Genomic DNA, 17,337 nt, shown 5'->3' on the forward strand with positions numbered 1-17,337 from the left:
CTTCTTGGTATAGAGAGTGATGTGATAGGAAAGAAAAGGAAGAGAAAAAAGAGAGAATTTGGTTCAGTGGGTGAAAAAAAATGTTTTAAATGAATTTCAATTTATTTAACCGATTAGTGACTTGGTTGAAGTGAGATGGATTTGGGTGTTACCACTGAATTGGACTTGGATCTTTATTTGAGCTAGATTTGATTTCCTTCATTTGACTAGAGACTTGATTGTTTTTGATGGAAGGAATTGTTATGGTAGCAGAGTTATTTCCTTGGACCATTGTGTGTGCTTTTGGGTTTGGGTAATAACTTCTTGGGCTAGCTTTAATTAAATTAATTTTTTGTACACTAAACCAAATATATCACACAAATAATTAATTCAATAATGTTTAGTCATTATCTTAATCATAATTAAATTCACCAAATTCTAACAGATACTTTTGCAGAAACATATATTACACATAGTATTCTCTCTATATTCAACCATAGTTAGTTGTAAAATAATTGAATCGGACATTGAATCAGTGAAGTTATAAATTAAAAAATTTAGAGATTCAATCGGAATTAAATTAAATATAATAAAATAAAATAATATTTTTTCTAAAAAAAATCATTAACTTTTTAAATTGATTTTTTAGTAAAAACCAGACTAGTTCAATGAATTTACCAATTTTTGAATTGATTCACTATCAACTAATTTTTACGTTAAACTAGATCAACGGTGACCACATAATTGATTCCTAGATAACCCAACTAAATTAGCCCACGATTTGGTTCTCAGAACCATGCTAAAAACAAAAAGTTCCAAAATGACAAATTAAATGCAATAAATTTGTTATAGATCAATATTGGAGCTTTAAAAGAATTAGGAAGCGAGGTATACATGTGTACTAGAATATATAATATCTAAACCTCATCTCCATTCCAATTATTCTTCACCTTAGGACCAGTTGGCCCTTCTTCTCCTAACACTTCACTTGGCAAACTCTTCACAACCTTGTCTAAAAGAGATCTCAACCTCCCAGGCAATGCTTTAGCCACTTTCTTCAACTCATCATCAATGTCATAATCAACTTTTGGACCCCATTCTCTAAAATAGTTAAGCCATGGAGGTTCCACAACTTGAGAACCCAAATACTCAGCAGAAACCAAGTCATGTAACCCCAAATCCATGACAATGTTACTTGAATCAGTATCATTCCTCACACCAATATTACTTGTTCCTTGCAAAACAAGGCCAGCGTGTGGGTAAGATGCGTGTCCATGCAAAGAAGAATAAACCACAGGCTTGTTATTATTGTTCCCACTTTGGAACTCAAGTTGTGAGGCTTCAACCCATTGACCATGACTATGTTGTGAGAAATACATTTGCCATAATTCTCCATTGAAATTGCTTACCCTTAATGTAACATGCTCCCAATCACCAACATGTTCACCTATTTTCCCCAAGTTAATGTTAAAGAAATCCACTTTTGCCCTTGCAGGCCCATTGAATGGGTAGAACACCCACATTGCAATGTCACTAAAAGTTCCACCAAGCATTGGTTTCACATGTATGTAGCTTCTTGCACTTTCCAAATTTCCCTTCTTCACCCTATCTTTGTTGGCTGCGTCGGCCGGAAGGTCAAGCCAGAACGCACCATCATTGTTCGGATCCTGAGGTAGGTTGGTTCCATTCTGCGCTATTGCCACCGGATTCGACTCGTTCCCTCTTGTGAATAGCAATGCTCCATTTGAGAAAAACCAATTGACTGAAGAAGGAAGGAATTCTTCATGAGGATGCAAGTACATAATTGGAGAATAAGCCTTAACTATAGCCTCAATTTGTTGCACATTAGGCATTGATGATGCAATGCTTTTGGTGTTTTTAAGGCATGAAATTGTTAGAGGGCCAGTGGCATTAACATATTGTGCAACAAATGTTCCTACTTGAACGCTAGGAGATTGAGTTCCTCTATTGCTTGGCCTTGCCTCAAAGAAATTTATGCCATTGGGACCATTCCAGATCACTGAATTCTTCTCACATTGGTCGGTAAGGTCTATCCTCACACACATCACTTTGTTAAGGGCAGGTTTGTCCGCTGAAGTTGTCACAACATGCCCAACAGCTTTGTACCTATTATGTACAAATACAAACATGAGTCTTCAAATACAATACAATATAATATAATATGATACATAATTACCACAATCTAATGGGAAAAATATGTAATTTTTTATTTGCTAATATTTTTCTTCACTTTATTATAATTTGCTCCATTTCTTTTATGCCAAAATTTGATCTTCGATATCAATATTTAACAAATTAAATTACAAAATTATTATATGTACAAAAAAAATTAGTCATTAAATCAATAATACGTATTAGATATAAATATATCTGTTATTTAACTTATTTTTAATATGTATTTTATATGGATTGCTGATTTGATGACTGAATATTTGTATATATCTAGCATGATTGGTTAAATTAAGAATATGAATCAAAATAATATTTTATATTTTACAAAGACTCAAAAGCGAAAAATGGACCAAAGCCAAAAAACATATATTTATTACAGGTCCAAAATTTTATTTAAGAAAGAAAAAAAAAGCACAAATTTAGAAAGTTTAAAGTAAGAATATGTAATGCAAATATATAAAATAGCTTAGTACCTACCCATCAGGAGCTGCTGGTGTCCAAACATAGACATTGCTGTCTTGTTTGATGCCAAGATTTTCACTGGTCCATATAAGTGAGTAATCAATCGGTTTCTTTAATGTTCCATTAATGGTGTTTGGTGGGGACAAATCTTTTGCCACAAGGACCCATCCAAACAAGGCCTTATTGTTTGGTTGGCTGTAACTACCCAACATGGAGAAGCCTTGTGGAATTCCTGACGGCTCAAAAATTGTGGCACCTTGGTTGTCTGGTCCACCTTCCTGGGATGCCCATATTTTGTTGAATGTTGTTATTTGAGACACTTCCAACCCACCAAGATCAATGCTTCCTTTTGAGAAACCATTACCTGCATGTGACACAATAATTCAACAATAGCATGTGACATATGATAAAATACAAATACAATGCAAGTGCGAATATTGAATAAAATATAAGTGTCCCAATTTCAAGAGAAGTTTTTGACAAATTACATAAGTTTAAGGTAGTAGTGTATAAGGTAGATTATATATAGAGGGGGTAATAATTGCAGAAGTTCTTGCATGTTTTAAGAACATGTTTAATTCGTGTTTCAAGAGTGCTTACAACCATGCATTTCTTTAATTTTAACTGCTTAAAAGTTATATTGAAAATAAAGAATTCATGGTTATGAATTTCTTTTTCCAAAAACTTATTAAATGTAAAAAAAATGTACATGCACACTAAAAATTAGTCATCATGTATTTGTATATGAATATATATCTTGTTTAATTTATTTTTAATATATATTTTATATTATAATATGTATTCTATATGAATAGCTAATTTGATAACTTATTTTTAATATACACTTAGTATAGTTCATTAAATATAGTCTAACATTATGTGAAAAAATCTCAAGAGTAAAATAAGAACACAAAATTCAATGGATACGTAATTTTACTTCGAAAAAAAAAACTCGCGCTAAAAATACCTTTCACTCCTAAATCAAACATATTTCAATAGGATAGACAAAAATGATTATTAATATAAGATGAATATATACCTGGTGGCCAAACAGGTACTGCTGCTGGAAGGTTGAATTTCTTTTGAATGGGAACAGGAGGAGGAGGAGGAGGAAAGTGCTTTTTCTTGAAGGGATTTCCTGCATTAGAAGTACATTTTATGAGAAAATTTCCCATTCTTTGAGTCTTAGAAAGAAGATTGAGTGTGTCTATATGTAAATAGGAGAATATGTCTATTATATATGATAGCAGCCTAGTTTACTACAAGTATATTCCTCTAAAGAACAGTATATATATAGTTTGGTTATGTTGGAATAAACTTGCAATTAAATATTGATCAACTTTACTCATACACCAAGTTACTATATAAAAAAAGGACTTGCTTGTCTTGTTTACCTTAATTCCCTATAGATGAAGGGAGATGTTAATTTGCATATACTGTTAGTGATTTATTTTGGACCGTAAAGGGTTGCTGCTACTGCTAAGTAACCATCAAATTTTATATCCAAGAATTAGCAAATACTAATTATAGTTGTACAAATGAGTTAAACTAAAGATTAATTTGATTTTCAATCCAGAATTACGCCCAGCGAGTTGCTTTTTTCGATTAATTTGAATCACATCCCAATCTCTCTTTTCTATTTTCAAATCAAGTTCAACCTTCAATGAAAAATTGAAGCAGAACACAACCAAAACTCCATCTACGACTTCAACCTTTGGGCTTCAGGCGGTGAAGCAGAGCTTCCCACACCCTGATCAAACTCCTCTAAAGTGAGAAAGTTAATAAAGTGATAAAGTGAAAGGTTTACTCTTAAATTAAGATAGCATGACATACATACAAGAGTAATGCTAGGGGCCAGCAACTTTTGTGATTGGTAGCCATCAAATAGCCATCAATGATGATTTAATGGTGTGAGATTGGTGTGAGATTTCATCCAATGACTCATCTTTCTCTGCTGGTTACATGCTGGCCAAAATTCAACAAAACTGCTGGTCTCTTAGACTTTTCCTACATATAATAGGAGTTATAAATTCAATGGTGATTAACCTTTTACTTTAGGAAAAGTAGAAGTAACTAACAACATTTTTGAACAATGTAAATTAATAGGATTAAAAGAGTAAATTAATCTTAAATTTAATTAATAGCATTAAATTAGAATATAGTATATTTTTATTTGATTGGTGGTTGTTTATATTATTCAAGATAGTCATTGTTTACATATCACTCCTCTTTACTTTATTATTTTACTAATCTTCTCACTTTTTGAGGATCTAAAATCGAGAACCCGACACGACAAATTACGACAAAGTGTTCTCGGCAGACACCACGCAAGGACAAAGCACCGGCGGGTAAAGAATCCAGTGAGTTTCGGGATCCAGCAAGGATTCGAGGAAGATAGGCTTCTTCCTTCTTCATCCTTCTAACACTCACTCTAACAGGTTAATTTTCAGATTTTGTTTCGTTTTTCACATTTCTCTGTGTTAGATTTGGAAAATCTCTGGAAAAATAGTATTTGAGATTTTCAACATGGTCCGAGAAACTAGTATTTGAATTTTTGAAATGAATTTTGGATGCCATAGAGCTTAGAAACAGTATCTATTCAGAAAATGAATGGCTGATTAAAACAAGTAAGATGTTGATGTTAGAATTAATGAACTCTGGAATTTACAAATATGTTTTTTTTTTCTTTTTATGTTATTAAAATGAAGTATTTGAGATGTTGTGAATTGATAATTTAGGCTAACTTTTGTTGCTTTTTTTTTCCCTTTTAAGTTTTTTCAACGTGATAGGTTTTCGTTGTCTCATAAATGTATTCATCTTTGTAACTAGACGGTCTTGTGATGCATTGCAACGGATTGAAGTTGACGAAAGAGCTATTTATTCACTTTAAGAACCACTCTTTTTTATGATATATTATATTAGAGTTTAATTTTAATACGTAAAATGTTTTGCATAGTCTAATCACATTAGTATTTTTGAATGATCATTTATATAATTAATGTAAAATATAATTATTTTTATTTTGTAATTGAGTGTAAATGTAAAATTATTTTATATTAATAGTAGATCAAAATTAAATGTATTGTATTATTACTTATTTACTTTCAAAAGCTTGGATGAATGATGATGATCCCGTGGAGTCAAAGCAAACAAGAGCTTGTTTGTGTAGTATAAGTCTATAAGATAGTCTTAACCTTAAGTCTCATCTGTTAGGCATATCAGGAAACAAGACTTATCTTTAGATGTTATGTACTGTGCTTGATTTTAATTTTTTCCACTATTTTCTTAAGCCCATGTAGCTAGAGATGTGTCTAAGCTAACACTTGATGATGTATGTAGTTATAATTGGACAGCGAAACCAACCGAATAAGTTTCTTTGGGGCTAGATAAGGCATTTGGTCCTTTGGGGCTTGGATTAAGTTTCTTAGATTTTTTTTTTTTCAGTTGCGTAAAGTATCTATCAACTAGATTGATTAAGGATAAATCTGTCAAAAATTTAAATTTTATTTAAAAGTTTGTTACTGATTATATCAATTAATGTATATACAAAATAAAATTTAAATATTTGATACTTAATAAAAAAAAAGTGAAACAGTTAAAGTAATCATTGGACTAATCCAAATTAATTGATTAAGTAAGTCACCAAAAAAAAAATTAATTGATTAAGTTACTTAGATATCTAACCAACCAACTTGGGTTGGTCGAGTGGTCAGCTCACTCGTCCGCTTAAGCAAGTGTCGGGAGTTCGAACCCCGCCTTGTGCATGCAGCAACTCATTGGCCAGCGACAGACCCTTAAATGGAGCTCAGATTCGCGACGGATTAGTCTTCAACCTGTCGGGTTGGGGGATACCGTTTGGGTAAACCAAAAAAAAAACTTAGATATCTAACCAAATTTGTTTCAATAATTTCAAAACATGGGGCCACAAATAATGTGCCTGTTTGCATAATAATCAAGCAAGGAATATGCTAATCATATAGCCACGTATGCCAATCCAATTTAATGTTGAATGCAATGCCCAGTTGCTACATAATCAATCATAGAATAGGATGACAATTTATTTCACAATTAGAAAAATTTATTCACACAAAAAATGTTTAGTTTGTACATTTTTGTACATAATTTATACTCTTCATATTTTGTCACTTTTAGAAGACTTTCAAAATTTTTTTCGAAAAAAATGAAGAAAATCAGAAATTTTGAAAAGAAAATATGTTAAAATATCTTTATTTGATGTGTTTTATTTAATATTATGCTGTCAAACTACTGTTTGAAGTATGGGATTAGAACTATTCCTATTTTTACATGTATGTTTTATTTAATATCATTTTAAGATATTTTTAAATTTTAATATAGTTACATTGAAAAAAATTTTAAATATTAAACCAAATATATTATTTAATTTCATGGCATTTCAGAAAATGTTGCGCAACATTTTCTTTTCAATAAACTTCGTAGAAACTGAAAGTGCGCATTTACTTTTTAACCCAAGGAGATGAGTTCAATTTTTTCTTTTTATGTCAAGCTATAAATGTATGATAGATAAGATACTACATATATCATCATCAGTTCGTTATTAGTTAAATATCTTTTTAGATATATCACATAAAAAATTTCAACAATCTTAGTTATTATTTGGCGTTATGCCCTTGTATAATAAATTCTTCTGCCTTGGTTTGTAATAGCATGGGTTATTTTGAAAATTTACATATACTTTTAATTCTGAAACAAATGAAAATAAAAAGTAATTTTAATCACATCTGCAAATTTTGATTTCTTCAACATGAATCAATTATGAAAAATAATTTTTGTTTTTAAATGAATTATATGTTATCTATAAAAGTATTTCTAATAATTAACACTCAACTTCAAATATGTTTTTGATTTTCTTAATAATTATATATATAATTCCTGAAATTGAAAGCTAATAAAGGAGTTTTTATTTTTTATTTTTTCAACCAAAAGAAAAAGGGAGGAGTCATTTTTACCCAAAAAAGAGAATCATATGGCAACTTAAATAAAGCAATAAACATCCAGACAAGTTGCATATAATAAAGTACTATACCAAAAAAAAATTTAATAAATTAACTTAATTAATTATTTTTCCCTATGAACATAGAAAGTAGCTAATAACAATCTGACATCGAGCAATTATACTATTTGGCAGCGATACATTTGTAAAGGTAGCACGTGCTGCCTGGTTTAAAGTTGAAATTCTTTTAGCTGTGTCGACACATTAGCTTTTCAGCATTATTATTATTATTATTATTATTATTATTATTATTATTGGTTTATTCGGCTGAACTTAAAAGAACCTAAGTTCGTCTGATCTTAAATATCTATAAATTGGACTTTGTATGAAAAGACTTGTTTATTATATATTTTATAAGATGATTGAAGATGTGTAAAAATCAGTTTTTGTCACTAAAAATAGTCTAAAATTTTTTTATTTGATATTTACAAATGATTCGTTACTTTTCTATCAGACTACAAAGAATCAGATCTAAATGATCATGCATTCTCTTAACATTTTTTATAAGGTATTTAGCATCAAAGTAAATCTTAAAAAATTTAAAGTTTTTTGTTCTAAAAATGTCACTGTATATTCGTGAGAAGTACAAATTCTTGATTTGGTTCAATCTTCATAACGCTATTTCCTACGGTAGAGTTTCGTTTGGATCGTGGTTTAGTTTTATCGAGCACTTGTCATCAGTATCAGAATGGTTCTAAATCCATTCTTCATTGTCTTTGGGAGTGCCCTAGTGCTAAGGAGGTCTGGAACCTTTTAGGCCTGTATTCAAATAACTCCGATTTACGTGATTGGCTATACAGAGGTGCAAGGAATTGAGATGTTTTTCTTTTCTTTTCAACCATCTAGTGGATTTGGAGAAGCAGAAATTATGACTTATTTAATACAGATGACTCTTGGAGTGCTAGTAAAGTGGTGAGTTTGATTCGTAGTTCAGTAAGGGAGTTTCTGCTATGCATCAGTCTTTGTCTCCTCCTTCGCTTTGTTTGCATTGGGTTCCACCTCCAGTTCATTCTGTTAAATTGAATTGTGATGCTAGTTGTTTTGCCCCTTTTAGCTATGCTGGTTTTGGTTGTATCATTCGCAATTCTGATGGATGTTGGTTGAAAGGTTACACTGGGAAAGTCGAAGTGTGCAGTATTCTTTTTGCTGAATTGTATGCAATTTGGAGAGGTTTACTTCTAGTTTGGAATAGTGGATTTCGTGAGGTTATTTGTGAAACAGACTATTTAAAAGCTCTTTTCTTGGTAAACCAAAGAATGCTTGGTAAGGATATTCCAGAATGGGATTTGGCAAAGCATATACAAGAGATTATGAATTGGAATTAGAGAGTCTTTATTCTTTTAATTCAGAGGAATACAAATAGTGTTGCAGATCGTATGGTTGAAGCAGCTGCTTTTGGCGCGGACATTCATTCGAATTGGAGTCATCCATGGAGGGAGCTTCAACATCTTATAAATTTAGATATGAACCTAACCAATTCATTTGGTTTTGTACTTTTGTCTCTATTTTTTTTTTTTTCTGTTTAATCATAAAAAAACATATATAAATTGGATTAGGGTGGATAAAACATAGACACTTTTTCTGATTTATTATGTCTATTTTAGATATCATGTTGAGTATTATGTTTATATCAGTGTTCGTGCATCTTAGATTATTAAAGTAAATAATTATTTTTATATCTAAAAATTTTAGTATTTACAAAATAATAATAAAAAGAAAAGATATTTAGATTGCATTTGAAATAAAGAATGAAACTGAAACATTGAGACTAAATATACTAAAATGAGATATGTCTAAATTTTTGTTTAATTTAAGATATATAGAGATTAAGAGATAAATTTAAAATTTTAAAAAGTTAAATGAAGATATGTTTTTTTTTTAAAAAATATTATTAAAATTTTAGTATTCGTCTTTAAAAATTTTAATTTTTAGTGTCTCATACCTTCTAGAGATATTGAAAGGACTGAAATTTTATATTACAAAATTAAAATTTTAATTGTTATCTTTGATCATTAAACACAATATTAAATTCTAGTTCTCCAGTGTCAGTTCTAATCTCTTCAAATAAATACTACCTTATATAGTCTTTCAAAAATAATAAAAGTTTGACAAATTCACCCACTAATTAATTTTTATAATTTTTTGAATGCCAAATTTGGAGAAATGCTAAAATGATGATTTATCTAAATTATAAAATTAGATGAGTTTTTTTAAAAAACTAACAACAACAGAAGACACGGCCCAAATGATATACTAGAAACAATAGGATAAGACACCACCAAAAAAAAAATTAATAAGATATATAAGTATAATATAAGATGGATAGTGGGCCTACCCGCTCTTTACTAAAAAAGTAAATAATTAAATAAACAAACAAACAAACAAAAGAAAAGAAACGAAAGAACATTAGCATAAAGTATTAGCACTTTTTTTCTTAATTATATTCAATTTAAATCCCTTTAACATTAAAACATTTAAAGAAAAGTACTGTAAAATGTCCTCGATATGAAAAGAAATTCTATAATGTTATACACAAATTAAGAAATAAGAAACAAGAAGGAAAAAAAAAAGAAATAAATTGCATTCCAAAGAAATTCTCTCCTAAATAAGTGAATATTCCAACTGTAATCCAATAGCTTTATTAATATACATAAATATTCATACAATTTATTGTTGATTATGTTTGCATTTTTGTTTTTTATTTTCTAAATTAAAAGGGAGAAGCCTAAGAAAAGTAGGCTAAATTTTTACCCCTTAGGTTGGGATTCGAATCTTAATAACTTCTTTAAGGGTGAACTCTTCCTCCCACATCCTTTTAGCAAAAAAAAAAAAAAAAAAAAAACGTGTTTTTATTTTATTATTTTGTTAAGATGAGTAATTACTCTTAATGGTTACTGAAAAACAAGCAAAAGAGTAAGCACTAACCAGTGCTAAAAATCTTAATATCTTATGTTGATGTTGATATCCATTATTGCCTGCGCCTTCACAATCACCATTTTCCTAACCACCATTACCAAAGTAACATACATGCCAGCTATTCATCACTACTCATAGAAACAAATACTCTTTTTTTATGCAGAGATCTAAATACTAAATTAAACATGGAAACAGCAGCAACAACAACAATAATGGCAAACTCCAAGATAAGGAAGAAGCAAAATATAGAAGATAAATAGATAAAATAAAAATGATAATGTTTGAGAATTGGGAATTGAGAAACATACCTGGAAAATGGAACCTTTGAGTAATCTTAGGTACCTCCATTGCTCGAGTTATTGTTGTTAATGTTGTCCAAAGAAAAAACAGCATGAAAACAACACCACCACTCTCATATTTGACACCACTCATTGGATAGTTTGGTCCTTCCCACATAACTCCAGATCTCAATGAAAGATACAAAGAAAGTCACCTTCTTGTGAACCTCTCCTCCTTTGAAAAGTATCCTTTCCTTTTGCAATGTGGCTGGTAGCACTTCACCCTCAAAATAACAATAATAATATAGAGACAAATTAATTTGGTTCAGGTTGGTACCCCAATAATGCTTTCAAACAGTTGCAATATAAAGAATTGGGTTTGGAATGGATTCACTTTCTGCCTTTTGGAATTGGACCCTTAATTTATATTTTGTTGTTTGACTCGTGGCTAATGGTTATGTGTCACCCTTTTTATATATAAAAAAAAATTAAGAAGGGTAATGGAAAAAAGTTCAGTATTATTGTTATTTGATTATTTAATTAATTAATTTTTCCCTCCTGTTTGATCCTTTTTTTTACTTTTTGCTCTTCTATGTTCAATTTCTTAACGATATAATGTAGTGGTAAAAATGTTAGCTTTTATGGTGAGTCTTTCTTTCTTTCTGTTTCCCACCGTCCCACTATGCTGTCTTTATTGATGAAGAATACGTATTGGAGTGACATTGGTATATTGGTTAGGGATGGTACAAAAGAGTGGCACAATAAATGTAGCTTAGGATAAAAGGAAAATAAGAATACTATATTTATTATTTTTGTGTATATTTTTTTATATATTTGATTTTTAAATTAAAAATCATTGATAAAAGTTAAGATAAAAAATTACAATAAAAAATATACACAAAAATAGTATAAAGTATAAACATAATTATCAAGTGAGAAATTTATAAATTTCAGCAGAATTATCAAGTGCTAATTTGGCAGTTAGAAATGCACGACCTTGAATTAATTGCTAACAAGTAACAACTGACCAAATATTCCTGCCGAGTTGCTTGCTCACTGTTGAGACCTGAGACCTATCCGAGAATTGAAGACGAAAAATGATTTTACTCAATTGAGTACGATTGTTTAATTTGTAAACTAACTAAAAGTGATTCTATTGATGACCAATTCAATCCAATTACTCGGAAATAAGAAAAGAATGCGAAGCATGTAAGTAAAGATACAAAGCTTATATCTCTGATCTGTATGAAAATCAAATTTTATTAATGAAACTCTTGAATTATGATTACTTATTATAAAGATTTATTCTGTAACATTTTGCAAAAATTAACATACATTAATAAAAATATTTTCTTACACTAATAAAAAATATAATTTAATAACTCATTAATTTGTATATATTTTAAATTTATACTAGTGTGAAAGAAGTGTAGATTATGTTATTTTTTTTCCTGTAATATGGTGCATATAGAGATATAGAAATAACATTGTCTTTATTATGAGTGCAAATATCAAGTCTAAGATGAATTAAAAGATATAAGATGATCTATGATAATTTATTGTTTAATGCTTGATTTTATGTTTTCTTTTATTATTATTGTCCTGTTTTTGCTGCTATTTTTTGGAACTATGCCCACTCTTTTTGGAGTTGGGTGGAGAGGTAATTATCTAAAAATTTTTTTACTAGTGTAGAGATCTATATATTTGATACACAAAAAAATTATATTCAATTTTTATAAAAAAAATTTAAGTTTTTCTTTTTTTGGTCATACAACACACTAACACACACTAATTTAGCAATTCTACTAGGATTCAATCCTCGTGTGGCTTTATTTGAGGCAAACATTTTTGCTATTACATCACGTATATTTAACTTTTACTAGTGTAGTGGAATTTGAACCACCCGAAAAGGCTCAAAGCGTGTAATGGCCAACGGACTCACAGCACGCGACAGTCCGAAGCCCAACTGGTCTCTGAAATCTCCAACTTGTCTAATTCGAACAGAGAAAATAATTTCAATCCCCAAATCAAGTGTTTTCCAATCCACCACCATCACGTCAGTGTAAATGAGGAGCTCAAAGCCCTTCTAACAATGTATTCACAACCCTAAACTTGACCTACTTCAATGCTCTTATTTTGATTTCAACGTCAAGAGTGTCATTGTAAATATCATTTCCGTCTATTTTTGTTTTGCTTCAATCGCTAGAATCGCTGATCTTGATTATCCTTATACCTATCTAGATTAATCTCAAACACAATCCTATATATTCAATTTTTTATGTATACATTGATTCTAAATATATCTCTATCACATCTCTTAATTAATTCTTTCTATAAATAAAATTTTTATTTTAATATATTTTTATTTTTTCAGTTATATCTTATGATTAACTATATTCTCCCGGACAAATGCTTAGAAAAAGTTGTTTGAAGATTTTGTATCTAAATGTTGTGAGTTCTATAAGTATCTTAAGTTAAATTTTGATGATTAATAAACATAAATATAATATAATAATTTTATTAATTATTTAATTGTTATCTAATCCTTCTTCATTTGTGTGACTGATTACTAAATTTTTTTTTTTAAGTATAAAATCTGAACTTAAGATTTGAGAAATCTTAAACTCAAAGATAAATAATCTTAAAAATTGAGTTCGTGTAAATAAACTACCTCAAAAATATAATGTAATTGTTTCATTTGCCAAAAATTTAAAGGCGTGAAATGTGCTTACCTTAGAATTTCAATTGAGCAAAATAAAACGTGCATTTTTACTCCATTATTTAAAAGTGAGTGTTATCAGCAAGTCAAACTTTTTTTGGAGTAACTTTTTTTCCAACCGTATAAAAAAAAATCTACAGATAGATACAAGTAAAAATTACTTGTATGATTTTTATTCTTAAAATGAGAATGAAAAAAAAGTTTTTAACGGAATTTTATTTTTTTTTCTTATTAAATTTATAAGATCTCAAACGGTCAAATCCTAGAAGAACAAGAAGAGCGCATGCAAGAAAATAAAATGCTGCAAAATTTCTCTAACTTTTTCAACTTTCTTATTTCTTCCATAACACTTTTATCATGGAAGAGATTTCAACGATTCTAATCTTGATAGTTTCGTTTCATGTCGTAGTCTAAATATTATATTATATCTCTAAGAATAGTTCTCTCATAGAAATATCATTTAAGCTACTAAGTTTATGAATTTCTTAACATCCAACTATGAGTTTTTAAACTCTACAGATTATTTTAATAACTGATCTAGTAGTGATGATCTCTAATTCTACTAAAGTTTGAGAAAATAATATCTATAGTTCTTAGGTTGAGTTGTGGTCCAAGGACTAAAATATTTGTTCCAATCTTTAGTCCAAACACAATAGGCAATGTCAATCTTTCCGTCCTAGTCACAGTCCCAAGAAATAAACGCAACCTTAGCTCATTAGTTGTTGATAACTTTCTGCAACGTTCCAAATCCTAACTTTCAACTTGAAACTAATATAATTCTTGTGTTTCTCCATCCTAAAACATAGTCTATGTCTATATCACCCCACTCTAAAATAGAGCCACTTCAAATTTTAGTTTAGCCTGAATTTGATGTCAATGTTGTTTGTAATGATACCTATTAGTTAACTGCTAACAGAAGTATTTTTGCTTCTACTTTGTGTTTTTCTATAGTAATTTAGGATTCACTTATTAACAAGTTGAGAAAGATTGTGTTTAAAATTGATCAAACTAGGAAAAAATCTAATAATTACTAGAGGCATGGCCGACATTCTAAAACCAAAGATAATGATTTTCTTATTGCATGAATTAGTAGATCTTACTCAGCATGAGCCAACATCATCTGCTCAAGCTCTTGCTTTATCTCATTGAAAAGCTGCTATGGATAAAATATATGCAGCTTTGATAGAATGTAAAACATAGAAGTTAGTGGATGCATCATCAAGAGTCGAATTAATTGGCTGCAAGTAAGTTTTTAGGATCAAAAGGCAACCTAGTCTCTGGATTTTTAGAAATCAAATAATAAATTATTTATAATTTATTATATTTATTTAAGATTATATTTTTAGATATTTTTATATATAAATCAAGTAATTTTTTATTTATAATCTAAAGTCTTAATAATTAAAAGATAATGAAAATTTTATGTGCTTTATTTTGAATATTTGGATTTTGAACCTTATTTTATGGATAAAGAAAAATTAACTTGATTTTTTTCAATTTTTACTGAATTAGTATTTATTTAAAAATAATTTATAAATTAATAATTAAATAGTATTTCAAGGATAATTATTTTATATTTAATTTGGTTTTAAATTATTACTTTACCCTTTTATTTTTATTAATATTTTACTATACCAAAGTTCCCAAAACTAACATACGCTAATTTACATTAGCCATAGCCCTTTTCTACTAACCAAACCCTAACCTAAGTGATATACTCTCTCACTCCTCTCTTTTTCCTTTAGCAGCCGCCAGGCCCCCTTTCCCCAAACCCACACACAAACACACATGTAACACCCCCTTTTTTCATAGAATTCATTTTCGAAAGTTCTGTGATGAGAATTCGATAAATGTACGAGAATCACCTGATCATATATTATAATACAAATTTAGATTAGATAAGTGAAAAAAATAGATATATAGTGAGTGATAAAAGCGTGTCCTAAGTCAAAAATCGTGCTAATAACGATGAATTTCAACGTTAAGTTAAAATTCATCTCTGAGTACTTTACTACTAGCTATTCTTAACAATTTTAGCTTAGTCGAATATTCTAAATTTGATTTGGAGCCGATATGCTCTCTGATACCAATTTCTCTGTTGCCAGTTGTTTAAACCGATAGGTTTAAAAACAGTAATCTTGCGGTTTGATAATTAAATTGTACTATTCTTTCTTTGGCAATTCGACCATAACATCAATGAATTATCTTCAACCACAAATCATGAAGCCACTAGAAAGATTATCTAGAATAAAAAAAAAGAACCAAAATATCTAGCCGATCTTAAACCGAACTGATTTTCTCTCTTTTAACCGAAACAGTTTTTTTCTATCTAGTAAACCATGATTAACCCACTTCACCATGATTAAAATCACACTCTCTTCCTTATCTCACTACTGGCTGAACCTTATCCATGATTTAACTAAAGAGTGATGACTTATTAGTTATATAATTAATGAAGAAACCATGCAATCAAATATGTGTTCTGGTGCGCGAAATTGAACTCACACAACTTCACTGGCAAGTACACCGGCTCGTCCAAGTAATACTTCAGGTGAGTGAGGGTCCATCCCACGAGGATTGTTGGATTGAGCAAGCTGTGGTTATCCTGCAAATCTTAGTCAGGCGAATAGAAAGGTAGTTGTTATTGTTGAGTGCACATAAACAAGAAAATAAAGAAAATAGTAAAGAATTAATGGAGAAACAATAATGAGAACTCAGTTAAGGTTCCAGAGATGCTTTATCTTTCTGGATTAATACATCTCATAGACTACTTTAACAATGTATGATTCATTCTATGGCAAAGCTGTAAGTGATTGACTCATGTCCTCTCATCAAGTTAATCTCTCCTAATTCATACCAAACGCAGTTGTCAGTGGTCATTCAATATGAACGGAGGTGAAGCGCAGGCAATTCATTCTCCTTTGTTGATCCTACTCAAAACGCTATAGACAAGGTCAGATCTTCCGGATCGAAGAATGAAGCTCTATGATTCTAGCCTTAGCGCCACAAGAACCTCATCACCCATAACTAACCGGATTATATGTCATATATCCTCGATTAGCCCATAACTTTAACCCTAAACCCTTAACTACAAACCCTAAACCCTAATCCCTCACCCCTGAACTCTAACCCTATACTTTGCAACACTGACAAACCCTTATTAAAAAACACTAATGATTACTTTTTTTGTGTCAGGACTAAAGACTACTTTATTCTTTCCTTCATGCAACATTTTTTTCCTCATTCCTTCATGCAACTTCCATTACAACTTTTCTTTTTTTTTCTTAATCCATAACAACTTTCTTAACATAGCCCAACTTCCTTTTTGGCCCTACCTCTGCTAGTACAGCCAACTTTCTTCATATCCAACTCAAATCTCAAATCCAAAATCTAATTTTCACACCCCAATCAAAATAATAAAAGTTACGGTGCAAAATCCCTCAAGCAAAAATGTAAGGTCTACACCACTCCATTTAAAACCCTGCAGCCCACTACAAACACACTCAATTAACATTATAATTACTTCAATTGGCTCAACTAATGAACATCAACTGTCACCCTCATTCTCCATCATTGGGGGGCCCGCACTTGCTCCTTCCTGCTCCTGCTGAGCCATGGCCGATACACCCATGAATGACACGTGCATTTCACAGGTAATGAAACATCTTTCCCTCAGCACCTTAGAATTTTCCCTTTAATAAACATTAAGTCTCAGATTCTAAAAATAATTAATACGAAAATAAACATAAAATTTGTTA

General features: G+C 30.1%; 1 protein-coding gene and 1 long non-coding RNA gene across 2 annotated transcripts; one reads left to right on the forward strand and one right to left on the reverse strand.

Moving 5' to 3' along the window:
* Nucleotides 1-807: 807 nt before the first annotated feature.
* Nucleotides 808-11,304, reverse strand: LOC112771824 (hypothetical protein At1g04090). Its single transcript, XM_025816644.3, has 4 exons — nt 10,891-11,304; nt 3,674-3,772; nt 2,650-2,998; nt 808-2,106 (listed from the first exon to the last, which is right to left on the reverse strand). Exons 1-4 carry the CDS (start codon nt 11,036-11,038, stop codon nt 897-899), a joined length of 1,806 nt encoding a protein of 601 aa, XP_025672429.1. The 5' UTR covers nt 11,039-11,304; the 3' UTR covers nt 808-896.
* Nucleotides 4,936-5,716, forward strand: LOC140181722 (uncharacterized). The gene is made up of 2 exons (XR_011876832.1): nt 4,936-5,072; nt 5,407-5,716. It is a non-coding gene; the product is annotated as an uncharacterized lncRNA (long non-coding RNA).
* Nucleotides 11,305-17,337: the final 6,033 nt, after the last annotated feature.

The sequence above is a fragment of the Arachis hypogaea genome, chromosome 18 (assembly GCF_003086295.3).
Source record: "Arachis hypogaea cultivar Tifrunner chromosome 18, arahy.Tifrunner.gnm2.J5K5, whole genome shotgun sequence".
Taxonomy (NCBI): Eukaryota; Viridiplantae; Streptophyta; class Magnoliopsida; order Fabales; family Fabaceae; genus Arachis; species Arachis hypogaea.